At 45.4% G+C, this 16609-nt stretch overlaps 2 protein-coding genes across 5 annotated transcripts in view; one reads left to right on the top strand and one right to left on the bottom strand.

The window, feature by feature from the left end:
- LMTK3 (lemur tyrosine kinase 3) overlaps positions 1 to 1323 on the bottom strand; it is a 28444-nt gene extending 27121 nt beyond the window's left edge. For 2 of the 3 annotated variants that reach the window (XM_028702002.2, XM_028702003.2), the window contains exon 1: positions 550 to 1320. In XM_028702002.2, the coding sequence (XP_028557835.2) occupies positions 550 to 637 (88 nt within the window). In that variant the 5' untranslated portion in view covers positions 638 to 1320. Of the gene's footprint in view, positions 1 to 549 lie in introns of all 3 variants that reach the window. The other variant, XR_013390369.1, reaches the window with a different exon arrangement.
- A 9777-nt stretch (positions 1324 to 11100) lies between these two features.
- On the top strand, positions 11101 to 15656 carry RPS9 (ribosomal protein S9). Of its 2 annotated transcripts, XR_003703431.2 has the most exons (6): positions 11101 to 11224; positions 12690 to 12809; positions 12910 to 13032; positions 14258 to 14444; positions 14591 to 14785; positions 15387 to 15428. XR_003703431.2 is itself a non-coding variant. In XM_028703055.2 (5 exons), the coding sequence occupies exons 2-5, from the start codon at positions 12713 to 12715 to the stop codon at positions 15562 to 15564; spliced, it is 585 nt and encodes a 194-aa protein (XP_028558888.1). In that variant the 5' UTR covers positions 11103 to 11224; positions 12690 to 12712; the 3' UTR covers positions 15565 to 15656. The 2 variants fall into 2 exon arrangements, 1 of the variants encoding a protein (XP_028558888.1); XM_028703055.2 differs by lacking the exon at positions 14591 to 14785 and having other exon boundaries at positions 11103 to 11224; positions 15387 to 15656.
- Positions 15657 to 16609: the final 953 nt, after the last annotated feature.

The raw sequence follows: 16609 nt of genomic DNA, 5'->3' as shown, positions 1-16609 counted from the left end.
ACACACACAAACACACACACATTCCTTGTTTTCTTCACACACTAATCCCAGATCTTTGCTGTTGTGCTCTAATCATGGGCCCCCACCATGTACAAAAACATATTTGTTCTCCTAAGCCCCAAATAACTTCTATTCTTGTTTGCCACTCCTTCAGCCCCTCCAGGTCTACTCAATTTCCCTCGCCAGGGTCGGAAAGGAAGAAGGGATGGGGGGAATCCAGTCAACCAGCAAACACCGCCGGCATAGGCATCTGAGGAAAACCAGCAATGATTAATTTGGTCTGTACAGGAATCCCAGCCTTCTCTCTGGAATGGAATTTATTAACCCAGAAAACACCGCCAGCCTCTTGTTTGGGAAGCGAGAAATCCCGCAAGCCCTGCCGCCGCCGTGCCCAGCTTTGCACACATGAAAGTGGGATGGTTGTCTAATTTGGGCAGGTAACCCATCACACAAACAGGTGGCCACAGATGGTGGAGGCGAGGGAGGCAAGGAGGGGTGGCCACTGCCACAGATGAATGGGAGCCCTCGCAACCTGCCAAGAAGACTCACCGTTTTCCGAAGGCGCTGCCAAAGCTTTCTCTGGGTTGAAATACGACATGGACGCAGCCAGGAGAAGGAAGGGGCCTTGTCTTAGCATCTTAGGGGGAGTCTGGGATCATGGATCAGGAAGGAGGGGAGCGAGGCGGGGAGAGGTCTCAAGACGTAGGTGCGGGGTGGGGGTGGGGAGAGAGAGAGAGAGGGAGAGATCCGCCACCCAGCAATGCACAGAAAAGCAGAGACACGGTGGGCATCAGTCATCAGAAGGGATGGAGCAGAGCCGAAGACGCCAAGAACAATGGTACCCAACAGATCGTTGTGTCGCCTGCATCCTTCGGAGGATGTGCGACCGCTTGGCTGGCTGCTACCTGGATCTCATCCCCAGGCATCATCTTCTCTCATTGCCTGAGGAAGGGGAGGAGATGGGAAATGGAATAAATAAAGAGGGAGGGGAGGGCAGAGGATAGTCAAAGGTGGCTGAAGAGAAGTGGCGGCAAGGATGGAGGGGGGACGAAGAAAGCCATTGTAACAATAGGTGATCTCACATGGGGAGGGGGAGGGAACAGGAGGAAGCAGATGTGTGGGGAAGAGGGGGGTGGGGAAGAGGTGAAGGAGAAAAACCTAAAATCCCAGTTGAAAGGAGGAAGGAGGAAGGAAGGAAAGAAAAAAAAAAAGAGGGGAAGAGAAAAAGGGGGGGAAGGAGGCTGGGTGTTCCCCCCCCTTCGGAAACCTTGCTCTTCGGGTAGCAGAGAAATTGATGGAGATCAAAGCCCTCCCATGCAGCCCGGGTTGTGGATTGGACAATGGGCATGTCACTTAGGCTGAAGGGAGGAGGATGCAGGAATGGATGGGGGGGGTGTTATCACCATGGAGACCTGCTCTTGGGTAGCAGCAGCAGCAACAACAGCAGCAGCAGCAGCAGTAGGGAGTGCAGGAGCAAGAAGGTGAAAGGATGGAGTGATTAAAAGAGGGGTTCAGGGCAGCGAGGCAGAGAGGGTTGCAAAAGGGGAGTGGATATTTTGCACACAAGTAGTGCTACGCCGCTGAGCATCTGCCAGATTCAGTGTCATATTCCACAAACACATAAGCATAAGGAGAATCTCCTTCTCTCTCTCTCTCTCTCTCTCTCACACACACACACACACACACACAGGCATAAACAGAGTCTCTCACACACAAACATACACACACAAACATAACAGATCATGCATAATATTTCATGCTTGCAGAAAATGTCTTACACGTAGATAGGAAGTGTTGCTGTATTTATTTACAGTAGCTGCATGCTGCTTTTCGACCACCAAGCAGTGTCCAACAGTGATAAAAATATTTAAAACGATATTCCTGTGAAAACAATTAATTGTTACGTAAACAACAATAAAATTAAAACACTGAATAAAGGGAAACAGCTGCTGAAACAGTGGTGCCAGAATCCCATAATTATCAGATAAAACCAAACAGGAAAAGCAGAATGAAATTTCCCTGTCCTCTGGAAGGAAGAGGTGGCAGAATGTGTGAGCAAGAACCACAGAATGGGTAGGAGGGAATCCCAGAGCTCAGAGGCTGCCACTGAGAAGTCCCTGCTCCTTCTCAACGGCAGACTAGACTCCATTCCCATGGTGTCATGAACTGTATTTTATGTCACACAGAACCATTTTCTCAAGGTCATCCTTACACGTTGCCTCATGCATCCCAGAGAAAGATTCCCATTCGGATCAGAGAAAAGAACTCTTCAGATGACCCACCTTCAACAAACATATGAGGCAGGGGATTGGACCTGCTGCAAGCCACAATGACAGCACTGGATGACACTGAGGCCACATCTGCCTGACAGCCACTCATTCAGCTTTGGTCTGGAAAGAGGCCTGTGTACAGACAGGCCTCCACAATTCTGACCAATGAGGGGTGTGGCCAATTGGTGTCAGAAGGCGGAGTTAGTGGGTGCACTGATCACAAGGTGAACAGCCTTAAACATGGGTTCATTGTTGTTGTTGTTGTTTAGCCGTTGAAGAGTTTAGCCGACTCTTCGTGACCCCATGGACCAGAGCACGCCAGGCACTCCTGTCTTCAACATGGGTTCATAGCCTTCCTCAACTCTGATAATCATATTGGATGGTTTTGATCCAGTTACTACCTTCCAGCCTAAGCCCCCTCATAGGATTTTGTAAAGGAAAAATATGGGATGCTGAAAAATACTCTGCCCTGAGTTTGTTGGAGGTAGAATGCAAACAGGATGAATAAATAACCCAGTGCAAAATGGCAGCAGTTTCCACACATGCTGAAATGGTATTGGAATCATTCGCAGTGTGGTCAATTAAAAAATAATACAGTAAGCCTGCAACTTATACACATTTAACCTGTGCACATTCAGCTTTACGTATGGGGCAATAATGATTTTAAAAAACCTAAAAGAAGCAGAAAGGGTGTGGGGTTCTGGGGAAAACAACTTTGGCAATCCTGCCTATCATTGAACCCAGTGGGTCTTGACTAGATGTGATTTTGCCTTCAGTCGCCATCCCGAGAATGTAACCCCTGTATGAGTTGTGGGCTTACAGTAATAATTTCACTGTGTCAGCCATTAAGGCTGCGGTGAGAATTTGATTGTTTAGTGTGATAGAACTTTGGAACTACCTGCCTATTGAGATCGGCTTTGCTATACTCTTTTCGGCGCCTGCTAAAAACATTCTTGTTCAGACAAGTCTGCTCAGATGCTTAGAAAGATGAGGTAATTTCAATCTGTTTTAGCATTTTAAACTTTTGTACGTTGGCTGTGAATTATTATTGGTTTTATTGTTTTACTTTGTCGTAAACTGCTTTGAGTGGTTTTTTTTTATTACAGCCAAGCGGTGTATAAATTTTATGATACAGTGGTACCTTGGGTTACATACGCTTCAGGTTACATATGCTTCAGGTTACACACACCGCTAATAAAGAAATAGTGCTTCAGGTTAAGAACTTTGTTTCAGGATAAGAACAGAAATTGGGCTCCGGCAGCGCAGCAGCAGCAGGAGGCCCCATTAGCTTAAGTGGTGCTTCAGGTTAAGAACAGTTTCAGGTTAAGAACGGACCTCCGGAACGAATTAAGTACTTAACCTGAGGTGCCACTGTATAACTAAATAAACAAATAATCACATGCATGCAGACCCCAGTTGCCACAGTGTTTCACTCACACAAAATGGTGGCGCACAGATACCTGGTGCTATTCCTCATGCACCACGGAGTAAGAAGACACACAATTTGTGCCTTCTGACTACCAGGTACTGAAGGCATACAGCGAGAGAGGGACCCTTGCCATCATGCTACTGGTTTGTGGGCTTTCCGGCAATAACTGGTTGGCTACTCAAAACAGGATTTCCGGGGGTGCAGCTAGCTCCATGCGCACTATATATTTAAAGCATACCTCCCCAAATAATCTTAGAAACTGTAGTTTGTTAAAGGTGCTGGGAATTATAGCTCTGTGGCGGGCAAACTAGGGTTCCCAGGGTTCTTTGGGAAGAGCTATGACCATTTAAGTGACGCAGGTGGCGCTGTGGGTTAAACCACAGAGCCTAGGACTTGCCGATCAGAAGGTTGGCAGTTCGAATCCCCCGCGACGGGGTGAGCTCCCGTTGCCCAGTCACTGCTCCTGCCAACCTAATAGTTTGAAAGCACGTCAAAGTGCAAGTAGATAAATAGGTACCGCTCTGGCGGGAAGGTAAACAGCGTTTCCGTGCGTTGCTCTGGTTCACCAGAAGCGGCTTAGTCATGCTGACCACATGACCCGGAAGCTGTACGCCGGCTCCCTCAGCCAATAAAGTGAGATGAGCACCGCAACCCCAGAGTCGGCCACGACTGAACCTAATGGTCAGGGGTCCCTTTACCTTTATCTATGACCATTTAAAGTACCGTAGTAGAAAACCACTTTAAAGGTATAGTGCAGATGGGGCCTTTAAAATATGTGCTGCACATTAAAGCACATTTAAGAGCATCTCCGCCCTGCAAAAGAATCCTGGGAACTCTAGTTTACCCCTCACAGAGGCTATAATTCCTTGCACCCTTAACAAGCTACAGCTCCCAGGATTCTTTCAGGGGTGCTTTATATGTATGGTGTGTACGCCATCACGGCCCCTTCTCAAACTTTCCAGTGGGAAAACTTTCATAATTTGTCAGCACATGTTACTGTCACAGCGCTGCAAAGAAAATCCACATGGAAATCACATGAAAATTCACTAAAACCATGACTACATGTCATACTTGGACTGGTTTGAGATGCGTTTTACTGCCTTGGCTTCTGTCCATGAACTTGAGGGTTGTACTTTTGGGACCATGATGGGAAATTCCTCTTTGGAATCCCTAAACCACTTCATGGAACCTAGAGCTCCTTGGGGGAAATCACAACACTTAAGCCAGTTTAAAAGGTACAGTTCTCACTGATGTTTTGCCTTTGTTTTACTACTAGGCAAACACGACCTTGAAATCCAGGAAGAGGGGTGGAAAGAGAGAGAGAGCTACATGAGAAGAGATCTGGAGTGGGGAAAGGGGAATGTTCCCCTCCCCTCTCCCTAGATACCACTTAAAGGTAAAGGTAAAGGGACCCCTGACCATTAGGTCCAGTCGTGATGGACTCTGGGATTGCGGCGCTCATCTTGCTTTATTGGCCGAGGGAGCTGGCGTACAGCTTCCAGGTCATGTGGCCAGCATGACTAAGCCGCTTCTGGCGAACCAGAGCAGCGCACGGAAACGCCGTTTACCTTCCCGCTGGAGCGGTACCTATTTATCTACTTGCACTTTGACGTGCTTTCAAACTGCTAGGTTGGCAGGAGCAGGGACCGAGCAATGGGAGCTCACCCCGGCGCGGGGATTCGAACCGCCAACCTTCTGATCGACAAGTCCTAGGTTCTGTGGTTTAACCCACAGCGCCACCTGCGTCCCGCGATACCACTTGACTCTCAATTACACCCTCCTCAAACCGTTCTTCTTCTTTTAACAAAAGGGAATTTAAGCTCTGGTGCACATTTGCACATAATGTAAAGTTAAGCCCCTAGTGGTAAACCCGGGTTATTTGTCCTGTAATATGCCGAACGTTCTTAGGGCTTGGACCAGAGAGGCCTGTGTTCAAATCCCCACTCAGCCATGAAGTTACATGAGAGAAATGGACAAGATGTTAGGGATCCTGGATACTTTTGTCTTGAAGGCAAATAGATGCCTGGAGCCATGTCTTCTGAGAGGATCATTTGGAGGGAGGGAGGGAGGGAGGAAGAGAAAGCGGAGCTTTAAGGATAGAAGCAGGACAGGAGGCTGAGCCACAAACAAATGCTTACCCAAACCTAACTTTATTGTTTTTCCCCCTGCTTTAAAAGACACCCAGTAAATTAGCAGCTTCATTTATCTAGCATTTTCTGTTCCTCAGCACTTTATTGCTTACCAAATGAAAGTGTCTAATGAAAGGGGTGTGATTTACAAGCCTTCAGGCTCCCTGAGCCATGAGCAATTTTCTACATCCCAGAACACAACAGTGCAGGAGAAAGGGGAAAGAAACTCATTGTCTGGGCAAATTCAGCCACCCACTGAGGAAAGAAGAAAGAAAGAAAGAAAGAAAGAAAGAAAGAAAGAAAGAAAGAAAGAAAGAAAGAAAGAAAGAAACTTTACAATGAGCAAGTTAAAATCCTAGTCATCCAATGTGTGGTTCTTGCTCCATATTGTTCTTTGACTGTATTTACCTCTTAGCGGCATCCAAATGTGTCTATCCCTAAGATATATTTGTCCAGGTCTGATACTTAGTGAAGCATTCCTAATCATTCATTTAAAGAAAAAAAAATATGAAGCGGTTAGTGCCTTATGTCTCATGCTTCCTGAGTTCCATATGTTCTGCTGTATTTGCATTTGTTAATGTGGAAATAGTTATGTACAGGCATTCTCAGTGTCGTTCAGGGCCAAGCAAGACACGCCATCATTCATACAATTAGCAATTTCAGGCATTAAAGAAAGTAAATCAGAGGCGTGGCAGGTGGCGGCTGTGGGGGGTGGGGGTGCATCTGTTATTTGCCTTGAAATGCAAGCTCCCATTTGTTCAAATAGAAATCTTAATTTCAGTGTAAATATCACATACAAGGAAGACCATTTTCAACTCTCTTCAAAACTGATTCTAGCCCAAGACAGAAATGGGTTTGAGAGGAGACCACAGCTTGAAACCAGAGCCTTGCGGGATATCCAGCCTCATATAACCAAGATGCTTAACTCTGATTAATGTATGAAGAGGTTAAGACCATAGAGTAAGCTGTTCTGCCAGGCTTAGCTGGATCACTCCACCTCACCTTGGGAGGAAGGGTTATCAAACTCTTTGTTCTCTCAATTGCACCATGTGAACCCTACCAGTAAGGAGGTCCAAGCTGGTTGCTGCAAGCCATGTGGCTTAAGAAAGCCATCTTTATGTTTCTGTAAAAATAATTTAGAAACACTTGCCATTTTGGAATCTATGTTGTACTGTACTGCCTGTATTTTCTTGCTGCTACATGGAAAAGCACATGAATCTGACCTTTGAAGAGTTTGCAAGTAAACCATTTCTAGCTTACCAAACTGGTGGCCTCTTTCTAAGCTAAGGGAAGTGGGGAACTTTAGAAACAACTTGGGGTATTTTAAAGGTCAAACGGTCTATATTTCCACACTTTACTTTGCTGCTTGTTTTGTGATTTTTAATCTCTCCTGGGGCTCTCTCACCAAAGAGTACTTGCCCCCAACCTGACTCTAGGCATTCAGGGAATTCTCTTTTTAACTTTACCATCTCTCTCTCTTTTTTTTATCAAACCAAGAGGCTTGAGGTGAGTGGGGAGGATTGACCAGCTTAGATACCACATAGTAAACAGCCCAGGTGCTGAACATAGCACATAGCATAAGAATACTTAGCCAGCAGCTGGACAGTGATATACAATAACTGATGGGTTGCACAGAAAAGGCCCCTGTGTAAGCAGAAAAATACAGATGGAAGGAGTTCCACTACCTAGGTGCATTCACACAAAATGCCCTCTGTCTTGCAGAGACTGCCTCTCCTGCCAAACATAAAACCTGGACAGTTAGATATGAAGACAGGCGGTCCCTCAAGCAAACTGTTCAGGGCTCTATAAACTAGCTAGCAGTAAGACTTTTAATTTGGCCCCAGTAGTATATAGGCAGCCACTAAACATCCTTAAGGAGAGGGGTTCTGTGCTGTTGATATGAAACCCCCATCAGGTGCCAGGCTGCTGCATTCTGCACAAGTTCCTGGGAAATACAAGGGAAACCCCAAACAAAACTCATTGCAGTAGTCTACTTCCAAAGTTAGCAATGCTAGAAATACAGTGCCCAAGCTATCTAGAAAAGTTAGATCTCTCTTATGCTGGATGAAGACCACTTCATTTTCTGAGGCTGTTTAAAATTGCAATTACAGATGGGTAGCCGTGTTGGTCTGCCATAGTCAAAACAAAAAAAATTCCTTCCAGTAGCACCTTAAAGACCAACTAAGTTAGTTCTTGGTATGAGCTTTCGTGTGCATGCACACTTCTTCAGATACACTGAAACAGAAGTTGCCAGATCCTTCTATATAGTGAGAAGGTGGGGAGGGGTATTACTCAGAGGAGGGTGGGGATGGGTGATTGGCAGATAGCTGTGATGAGCCTGTTGACGACTATTAACGACTGCAGTAGGTCTTACAGGAAAAAGCAAGGGGTGAGAAGGTGAAAAATGGCTTTGTCATGTATAGTGAGATAAGAATCCAATGTCTTTATTCAGGCCAGGTGTCTCCATGGTTTTAAGTTTGGTAATGATTTGCAATTCAGCAGCTTCTCTTTCCAGTCTATTTCTGAAATTCCTTTGTAGTAAAACAGCTACTTTGAGATCTTGTATAGAATGTCCTGGGAGATTGAAGTGTTCTCCTACTGGTTTCTCTGTCTTGTGATTCTTGATGTCAGATATCATCTGACATCAAGAATCACAAGACAGAGAAACCAGTAGGAGAACACTTCAATCTCCCAGGACATTCTATACAAGATCTCAAAGTAGCTGTTTTACTACAAAGGAATTTCAGAAATAGACTGGAAAGAGAAGCTGCTGAATTGCAAATCATTACCAAACTTAAAACCATGGAGACACCTGGCCTGAATAAAGACATTGGATTCTTATCTCACTATACATGACAAAGCCATTTTTCACCTTCTCACCCCTTGCTTTTTCCTGTAAGACCTACTGCAGTCGTTAATAGTCGTCAACAGGCTCATCACAGCTATCTGCCAATCACCCATCCCCACCCTCCTCTGAGTAATACCCCTCCCCACCTTCTCACTATATAGAAGGATCTGGCAACTTCTGTTTCAGTGTATCTGAAGAAGTGTGCATGCACACGAAAGCTCATACCAAGAACTAACTTAGTTGGTCTTTAAGGTGCTACTGGAAGGAATTTTTTTTGTTTTAAAATTGCAATGGCATTTTTAGGATTTATTCCACCACTGTGATTACCGGTATATTTTTTGCTGCCTTGCTTTTTATATATATTATTATTTTCATGACATGCTTTATTATTTTCTTGCTAACATGTTCGTTTTACTGTTTGCCACTGTCAGAAGCAGCAATACCGAAGGACATTAGAATACAGGAAAATAAATATAGGCAAGCAGAGCCACACACTTAGACATTGATGTATTTTAATTTCTTTTATTGTAATTTTAATTATTTGTACAAGTTTTTAATTGTTTTAACTGTTTTTATTGATAATTTTCATATTTGATGTAAATCGCTTAGGGGTTTTTACTACAATCAAGCCATATATAATTTTTGTAAAATAAAGTATTTTAAATTAATGGTGGAGAGGTGAGACCCAAGATAGCTACTGCTGATCCCATTTTCAAACTCCCTCCCCATGCCACAGGCACTTGGTGGACTGACCACTGTGCCTGGTGGTGCTGTTGGTGAATACCAGGTCAGTTCACATTAAAATGAAATCTCCCCCATCTACTATCAAATCATGGATAAGGAAGTTGTGCCAGCATGTATTACTGAGACCTGTGTGGGTGTGCAGCATCAAGACAGACTTCAGGGTTATTGTTGGGGAGCTGCCACCATGGGAGGAAGTTGTGGGATGTAAATAAAATAAATAGTCCACACAAGTACCATTTCACTAGCCAGGAAACCCCTCCATCCTTGGTCAGGCAATGAGAGTCTGCATTTGGCATAAGGCTAGAAGACATACAGGGGCCTCCTACTGGTATACCATGCACCCTGCTGCCCAACAGCTCTGAAGCCTGAGCTTGTCTTGGGCATGGTGCTGAAAAACCCCAAGGCCTTGTTCCTGGAGGTCTTCAACATCCATGCCAAGACCCAGCACTGGACTTCATGGCCTTCATGACAACCATGGGGCTGTCTCAGCTTGTCACTGGTCTAATACAGAAGTGAAGGCACACCGTGGATTTATCACCTAGTTATGGTCAAACCACTTCCCAGTGGAGTGACCCTCTGGTATAGTTTTCCGCAAAGACATTTAGGGCTCTTCCACACTTCCGCTTGTCCCATGCCTAAGAAAGCATGGGTCCAAGCAGTTTTCTGCTTGCTTCACCAGGCCTGGCCAGCTTCTGCAGAGTACCTGGGTGGGCAAAGAGAGATGGGCCACTCCACACACACAGGTCTCTGCAGCGCATGCCGTCTCTGCCCCCATCAAATCGGGAAAAAGAAATGTCTGGGTATGTAGGTAGGTCATGTATTTATTGTATGTATAATATAGTTTATGTAAACTGATGTATAATACTGTTTTTGTCTATAAAAAAAAATGTCTGAAGCTGCCTGAGCTCCCAACACTTTCTCTGCCCATGTCCCCCCTGCCCCGCCCCTTATTATTTACTAAATCAATTAGCCACTTTTTGCCGCACACACGCTCCTTGCCACCACCCAATAGCCAGAGCGGCTGTGACTGAAGCACCATCTTTTCCCCTCTGCCTCTCATAAGGTACTGAATGGCCAGTTGCTGTATACTAGGGTACTACTGGGTGAGAGCATGGAGACAGAAAATACTAAGAGCTGACACGCATCCTATACTACACACGCACACAAACAGAAAAAGCCGTCACTGGTCACGCGTTTCTTTTGATAGAAACAGAGTAGAACGCCAGGTCTAAAGACCGGAAGTGAGAAGCAGCGGCGAAGGTATGTCCGACTCTAACCTTTTTTTGTGTATCTCTATAACGAAAAGGGAGAGGAAACACATTGTGGGTTCTTTGGCATCTCTATGGTACAGGGCATGGGGGGAGGTGTTATAGGGAAACTGTTGAGACACTCGGTTTCAGAAAGCAGCAGGGACGCCTGTTTATTCTCTGCAGCCAACTTCAAACCGCAGGCAGGGATGGCGGCGGGCAACGAGGGAGAAACTCCCCGCCCCCAGGGAAGAACTCTGTTAGGGCTCCAACCCCACAAAGTAATGGCGGCTCCACTCGCCACACAGACACTGGACCGTTAATGCAACGCGCTACCCTCCCCTCGCCCTCTCTACGTCTTCCTCTCTATCATCCTTGGAGCAAGCGCTAATTGGTTACAGCGCTGCGAAGCAGCCTCCGCCAATAGGTTAGGCAGGAAAGACGTCGCCTTGCTATTGGCTAGCGGAGACGGTAGGCGGAGCACCGCACGACATATATAAGCAACCTTCGTAGGCCGCTCCCTTCCTTTTAGTAGTGGCCGTCAAGCGCGTCAGAAGGTAAGCGGAGGTTTTGTTTCACGGCTACCCGAGGCGCGGTATCGGGAATACGAAGCGCCCCGGTGGCCGAGAAGGGCGTTTTAAGTGACTCCGAATAAATTGGTGCCTCAGCGGTTGCGCATCCACTTTAAATCAGGGAGTTGGAGCCTTTATTCGCTCGGCCCCTGCCTCACTCGCTCAGTGCGCATGCGCGGGTTGTAGAACTAGGGCAGCCCCGTGTGCGCAGATCACACGTGTCGCGTGGCTGCTTCCGCGGCGCTGCTCGGCCTATTCAGGGGATTCGTGGATAGTGGGGATTAAACGCGCTCCCTCGAACCGCCGGTCTCACGTGATTTAATTTTTTTTAAAAGGGGAATTAGCCTTCCCTGTCTTGTGAATTTTACAAGTGTCGCGTTGGGCAGAAAGATTCCTACTAGATGATCCTCTTGGTCCCTTCCAACTCTGCAATTCTATGATTCTATAACTTGGTGTCACCCCACGTGTTGCTGAAAAAAATAGCAGCTATTTCTAGGTGCTCCCTTTTTTCTATAATTTTGGTTGAATCGTTTTCAAAAGTTTGGTCAGTGTGAGTTGATTCAGTGTTAATGTTTCCTCCCCAGAGGCTGGGTGAATGCTGCTTATGCAAAATCATCCTTAATATGAGGAATGTGCCTTTGAGATTATTTTACTGATGGCCCATAACATCTTTGAGCATTTCACAAATTCTCATATCTCCCTGCTCAGTTGGGAGCATTTGGGCTTAACCATTGTTATATGGAATCACACTCTTTTCCCCCTGCTCAAATTATATCCATATTAAAATACTGAAGTAGCAGTAAATTGTGCCATATATGTTACAGGTCTTGCTTAGCTTAGTTTGTGGGGAACAGGACTTTAAAAGGGGCCAAAGGGTCTTGCTGGTTTATTGAAATAGTTAAAAAGTGTACTTTAGTTGCTTGCTGTAATTCAGTATCTGCACTGAAATTTGGTGCAGTGTTTAATGCTGACTGGCTGCAAGTAGCTACTTTCTTTTGGATATAGCAAGTGGTCCAAAGTGGCAAATGTCTTCAACAAACTATTCTCCCCCTTTCTAATGGGTAAGCTTCCATTATTTATATCACCTTCAGGGCTTCAACACAACTTTACAAAGAACAATTGTGACCCTCTGGTGTCCAGTAGTGTCAGTTAAGGGTCAGTCTAGACTCCAGAAAACAAAACTTGTATTGAATTTACCCTAAACTCAGTCTGAGTGGTGTAGTTCATTGGGTAGCATTGACCTTAAAAATAGGAAAGGCTGGCTTTAGACCTGAAATTCCTGGCCGGCTTAGCCTACATCATAGGTTTGGATGAATGTATAAATGAAATGACGAGTCACTAATAATAAATTATACAGAGAAGTAGTTGTGAAATATACCAAAACTTCATTTGCTTCACTTGTTTCATCTGCCTGCCACTTCTATAGATCTCTCAACTTTTTTCTCCACAGAACTGGACTCCCTTTAGGCCAACATGCCAGTTGCCAGGAGTTGGGTATGTCGGAAGACATATGTCACCCCAAGGCGGCCCTTTGAGAAGTCCCGGCTTGACCAGGAACTGAAGCTGATTGGTTAGTATATCCTGGATGGAAAAAAGAGAGTTGTTCAATTAAACAGTTATGCTCCAAAGGCAGGCGCATGTTACATTTGAACTTTTATATCCCCTCCTAGGTGAATATGGGCTGCGTAACAAGCGTGAAGTGTGGCGGGTGAAGTTCACCTTGGCCAAGATCCGCAAAGCTGCCCGAGAGCTGCTCACCCTGGATGAGAAGGATCAGAGGCGTCTCTTTGAGGGTATGTTAGGGCTGGGCATGCCAGTCTTCGGCATCTTTAATGGTTCTTTTGCTGTTGCGGATCCCTTTAACGGCTACCAGCAGATTAAGGGATCTGGGATGTGAGTTCACTTCCTTTATGAATCCTACCAGTTTCTTGGATCTGGTCCAATTAAATTTAAAACCAGAGATTGTCAACTTACTGTTATGGACAGTTGTAATATTTTCATCTTTCCATAATGGTTAGTTGATGGTCTCTGGTTTTAGATTTCAATGTGTTATATATAGATTTTATTGTAAATACTATTTTATGATACAGGTCCTGGTCTCTCTCTCTCTCTCTCTCTGTACACACACACACACATTTAATGCTTATTTCTTGTGTTAGATTTAAAGGAATAGACCAGATCTATTGGATTAATATCAGTTACCTATGTTGAATTGTTTTTACTGCTGTAATTATATTTACATATTGTCTTGAGAATCTTTTAAATCAGTCCCATATTTCAGATCAGAGACTAAGGCTGAGATTGACTGTCTTCTCAAAGACTGCCCACCATTTGTGGCTGAGCTAGGGATTTGAACTGTGATTTCAAGGTCAATGTAATATACTATAGTGCTGCTTAGTAGTATGTAACTAAACCTGTCAACCTGTGCTAGAAACTGAGATATGAAAGCTAGGAGGTAAATGGCACCTTAAACCTATGTTATGGGTGTTGCAACAGAGTTTCTAGGTTCACTTTTTTATAACAAGAATACAAAGCTGAAAATGAATGAACTGCAGGTAAGGTCTTAAGTTCAGTTTTCACATGGTTTGGTCCTTATCTGAAGACTGCAAAAAACAAATCCATACTTCCCCTGCCTGCCCCTGTAATATTATGAGGGTCCCTTCTCCAGTCTTCAGAGTGGCTGAAAGTGGGGAGGCAGAAAAAAGTCCTCCTTTCCTTCTAGCAGTGGCAATTTTAATCTGAAATCTTAGGCGCAGTACTGCACCCAGAGCTCAGAAACTGCTCACACTAATGAAATTCCCTTTCGCAAAGCACACCTAGAACAAAGGGAGTTTCAGATGCTGGCGTCAACTTGGTGCCATTTCTTCCTCTTCTCTCCCCCACCCGTCATTAGCATTTCATAGAGAATGCTTTTTTCATGGCCACTTAAGACGTACCAAAATACATGAATCTTGTGCCCACTTCTCTAATTGTGTGTGGGCCTCTTCAGCTTGTTTACATGTCCATATCTTTTCCTAGGTAATGCCCTGCTGCGCCGTCTGGTCAGAATTGGGGTGCTGGATGAGGGCAAGATGAAGCTGGATTACATCCTGGGTCTGAAAATTGAGGATTTTCTGGAAAGGCGTCTCCAAACCCAGGTCTTCAAGCTGGGCCTGGCCAAGTCCATCCACCATGCCCGGGTGCTCATCCGTCAAAGACACATCCGGTATGTTGCCTTGGAGTATGTTTAGAAGTGGCATTTCGCTTAAGCAGAACGAAGCCAAAAGCAATGACTGAGTTGCTGTGGGTTGTAAAGACAGGGTCTACCTCTGAAGTAATGCATCTGATGTCTCTTATGTGTGGCCTGTGCAGGGAGATGTGTGGACATGTCCCAGCCGTGTGTCTTTTTACCCCACCAATCCCTCCCCTGGACTGGAACCCTGGATAATCTAAAAGCCCTGCAGTCTGCCTAATGAGGCTGTATGCCAAAAGCACCAACAGTTTCGGCAAGGTTCACTGCGGCTCAGCCGTACACCTTGCGAAGGTCTTGGCGTGTGGGCAGTAGAGGTAACAACTAGCAACTCTGCTCCTTCTCGGCACAAAGTGTTGATGTTATCCCTCTTGTTAGTGAATTGTCTGCTGTTACACCCAGTTTTCAGTATAACCAGGCATTCATCTCGCCATTGTATACTGAGGGCAACAGCAGTAAATGTCAAACTTGAGTCAGTTTCTCCCAAGCATTTCCTGTTGGTTCGTTCTGAACCTTTGTTCTGTGACCAGTTTTGCGAGTAAAAGTTGTGAGGGCATAGTTGCTTTGAGTTGTATTGTTCAACACTTATTAATGTGTAAGAAAGACCTATTGAATGGTGGGGCTTAGTTCTGAGTATCTTGTTTAGGAATTCATTGCAGTGTTAATTAAGGAAGGGGCTGAGGTTAACCCTGGCTTTGATAATAGGAGCAGGATGTTAATTTCCATGTTCCCAAATGCTGAGCTTTTAAATTTTAAACTCCCTGAGTGCTGGAATTGGGGGGGTGATCACTTGATTCCTCACTTGGCTCTCTTCCATCAATCACTTTAGCTCTCTAGTTCTGTGAAAAACCGTTCTTAAGAAGAATGCTGCTGGGTTTAGCTGGAACGTCTGTAACTGCTTCCTTTCTCCCTCTTCAGTGTAAGGAAGCAAGTAGTGAACATCCCTTCCTTCATCGTCCGCCTGGACTCCCAAAAGCATATTGACTTCTCCCTCCGCTCACCATATGGTGGTGGCCGCCCAGGTCGCGTCAAGAGGAAGAATGCCAAGAAGGGCCAGGGTGGTGCTGGAGGCGGTGATGATGAGGAAGAAGATTAAGCTGTGGGGTGGCCCCCCTCCGCTCATGCCGGTGGGGAATCAAGCCTGCCTTAACTGTAACATTACACAATAAAAAATATTTGTGGATAAAATATTGTAGCCCTTCTGGTGTCGGGGGTGCATCTTGAAAATACCTGATAATACCTGCAACAAGTGATCTTGCATGGGGCGCTCTGTTCAGATGAGAAACTCAGTTGAGGGTTGTTCCTAGCCAACAGGACATCTGCATAGGAAGGAGCAGCAGCCAATTGTTGGCTGGGAATGGGGCTAGCAGTGGAGTGTGGCTGAAGAGGGTGCAGTGCGCCAATACTGTACTCTTAACATATGCATGCCTCTTTTCCATCTATGAAATGGTTAACTCCATTGCACAGAAGGGTCCAAAAACAAGGAGCAGTAGTTGTTTTTTGTCTTCCGCCAACCCCCTCCCCCTTGCCTTGGAAAGTTGAAACTGAAATCTAGAGGAGAGGCCATTCCCAGTGGCCGCCTGGGTCATTGATTCCCTGGACCCATAATACTATACTTCCCCTTGTTTTTCTGCACACTCTCAAGGGGGATTATTCATGGAATTAGCATGCATATATGTATAGCTGAATTGCAACCCTTATCTCCAGTAGATGGAAACGATCGCTGCTGAAAATAGCATAAAGGTGAGCGATGAGTAAAGAAATTGGCAGGAAACAAGTTGGGATCTTTCCCGGAGGCATCTACGGGAACAGATGGCAGGTGGAAAAGTGAGAGATTTGGGGTCCAGGAGCAGAATTGAGCGCTTTGGGTGCCAACTTTGCATGCACCTCCCATGTGTGCTGTGTCTCATTGCTTTCAAGACTTCCAAGCAAACAGAAGTTGAAGTTAAATTAGCCTTCAAGTTTTATCAGAGCAGCTTGAAGCTCTGGGTCACCTCGCCTTGGAGACAAATTGGCAGGGACTCCCAGAGTTTCCAGTAAGAGATCTGGCTTGCCAACAAGAAATGCAGAATCTACAACCCAAGAATAAGATTGAAATCAGACAACCCATGACTGCAGTTGATTTAAATAGGGGCAGGGTG

The sequence above is a fragment of the Podarcis muralis genome, chromosome 13, assembly GCF_964188315.1.
Source record: "Podarcis muralis chromosome 13, rPodMur119.hap1.1, whole genome shotgun sequence".
NCBI lineage: Eukaryota > Metazoa > Chordata > Lepidosauria > Squamata > Lacertidae > Podarcis > Podarcis muralis.
Note: the sequence above shows the minus strand (reverse complement) of the source record. Positions and strands in the feature narration are given on the sequence as shown.

What these genes read in the sequence shown, in the direction of transcription:
- RPS9 (XM_028703055.2), top strand. Translation starts at nt 12,713, where the DNA reads ATGCCAGTTGCCAGGAGTTGGGTATGTCGGAAGACATATGTCACCCCA. An exon ending in TCAGAGGCGTCTCTTTGAGG is followed by an intron (nt 13,033 to 14,257) that starts GTATGTTAGGGC and finishes ATCTTTTCCTAG; the next exon opens with GTAATGCCCTGCTGCGCCGT. An exon ending in ATCCGTCAAAGACACATCCG is followed by an intron (nt 14,445 to 15,386) that starts GTATGTTGCCTT and finishes CTCCCTCTTCAG; the next exon opens with TGTAAGGAAGCAAGTAGTGA.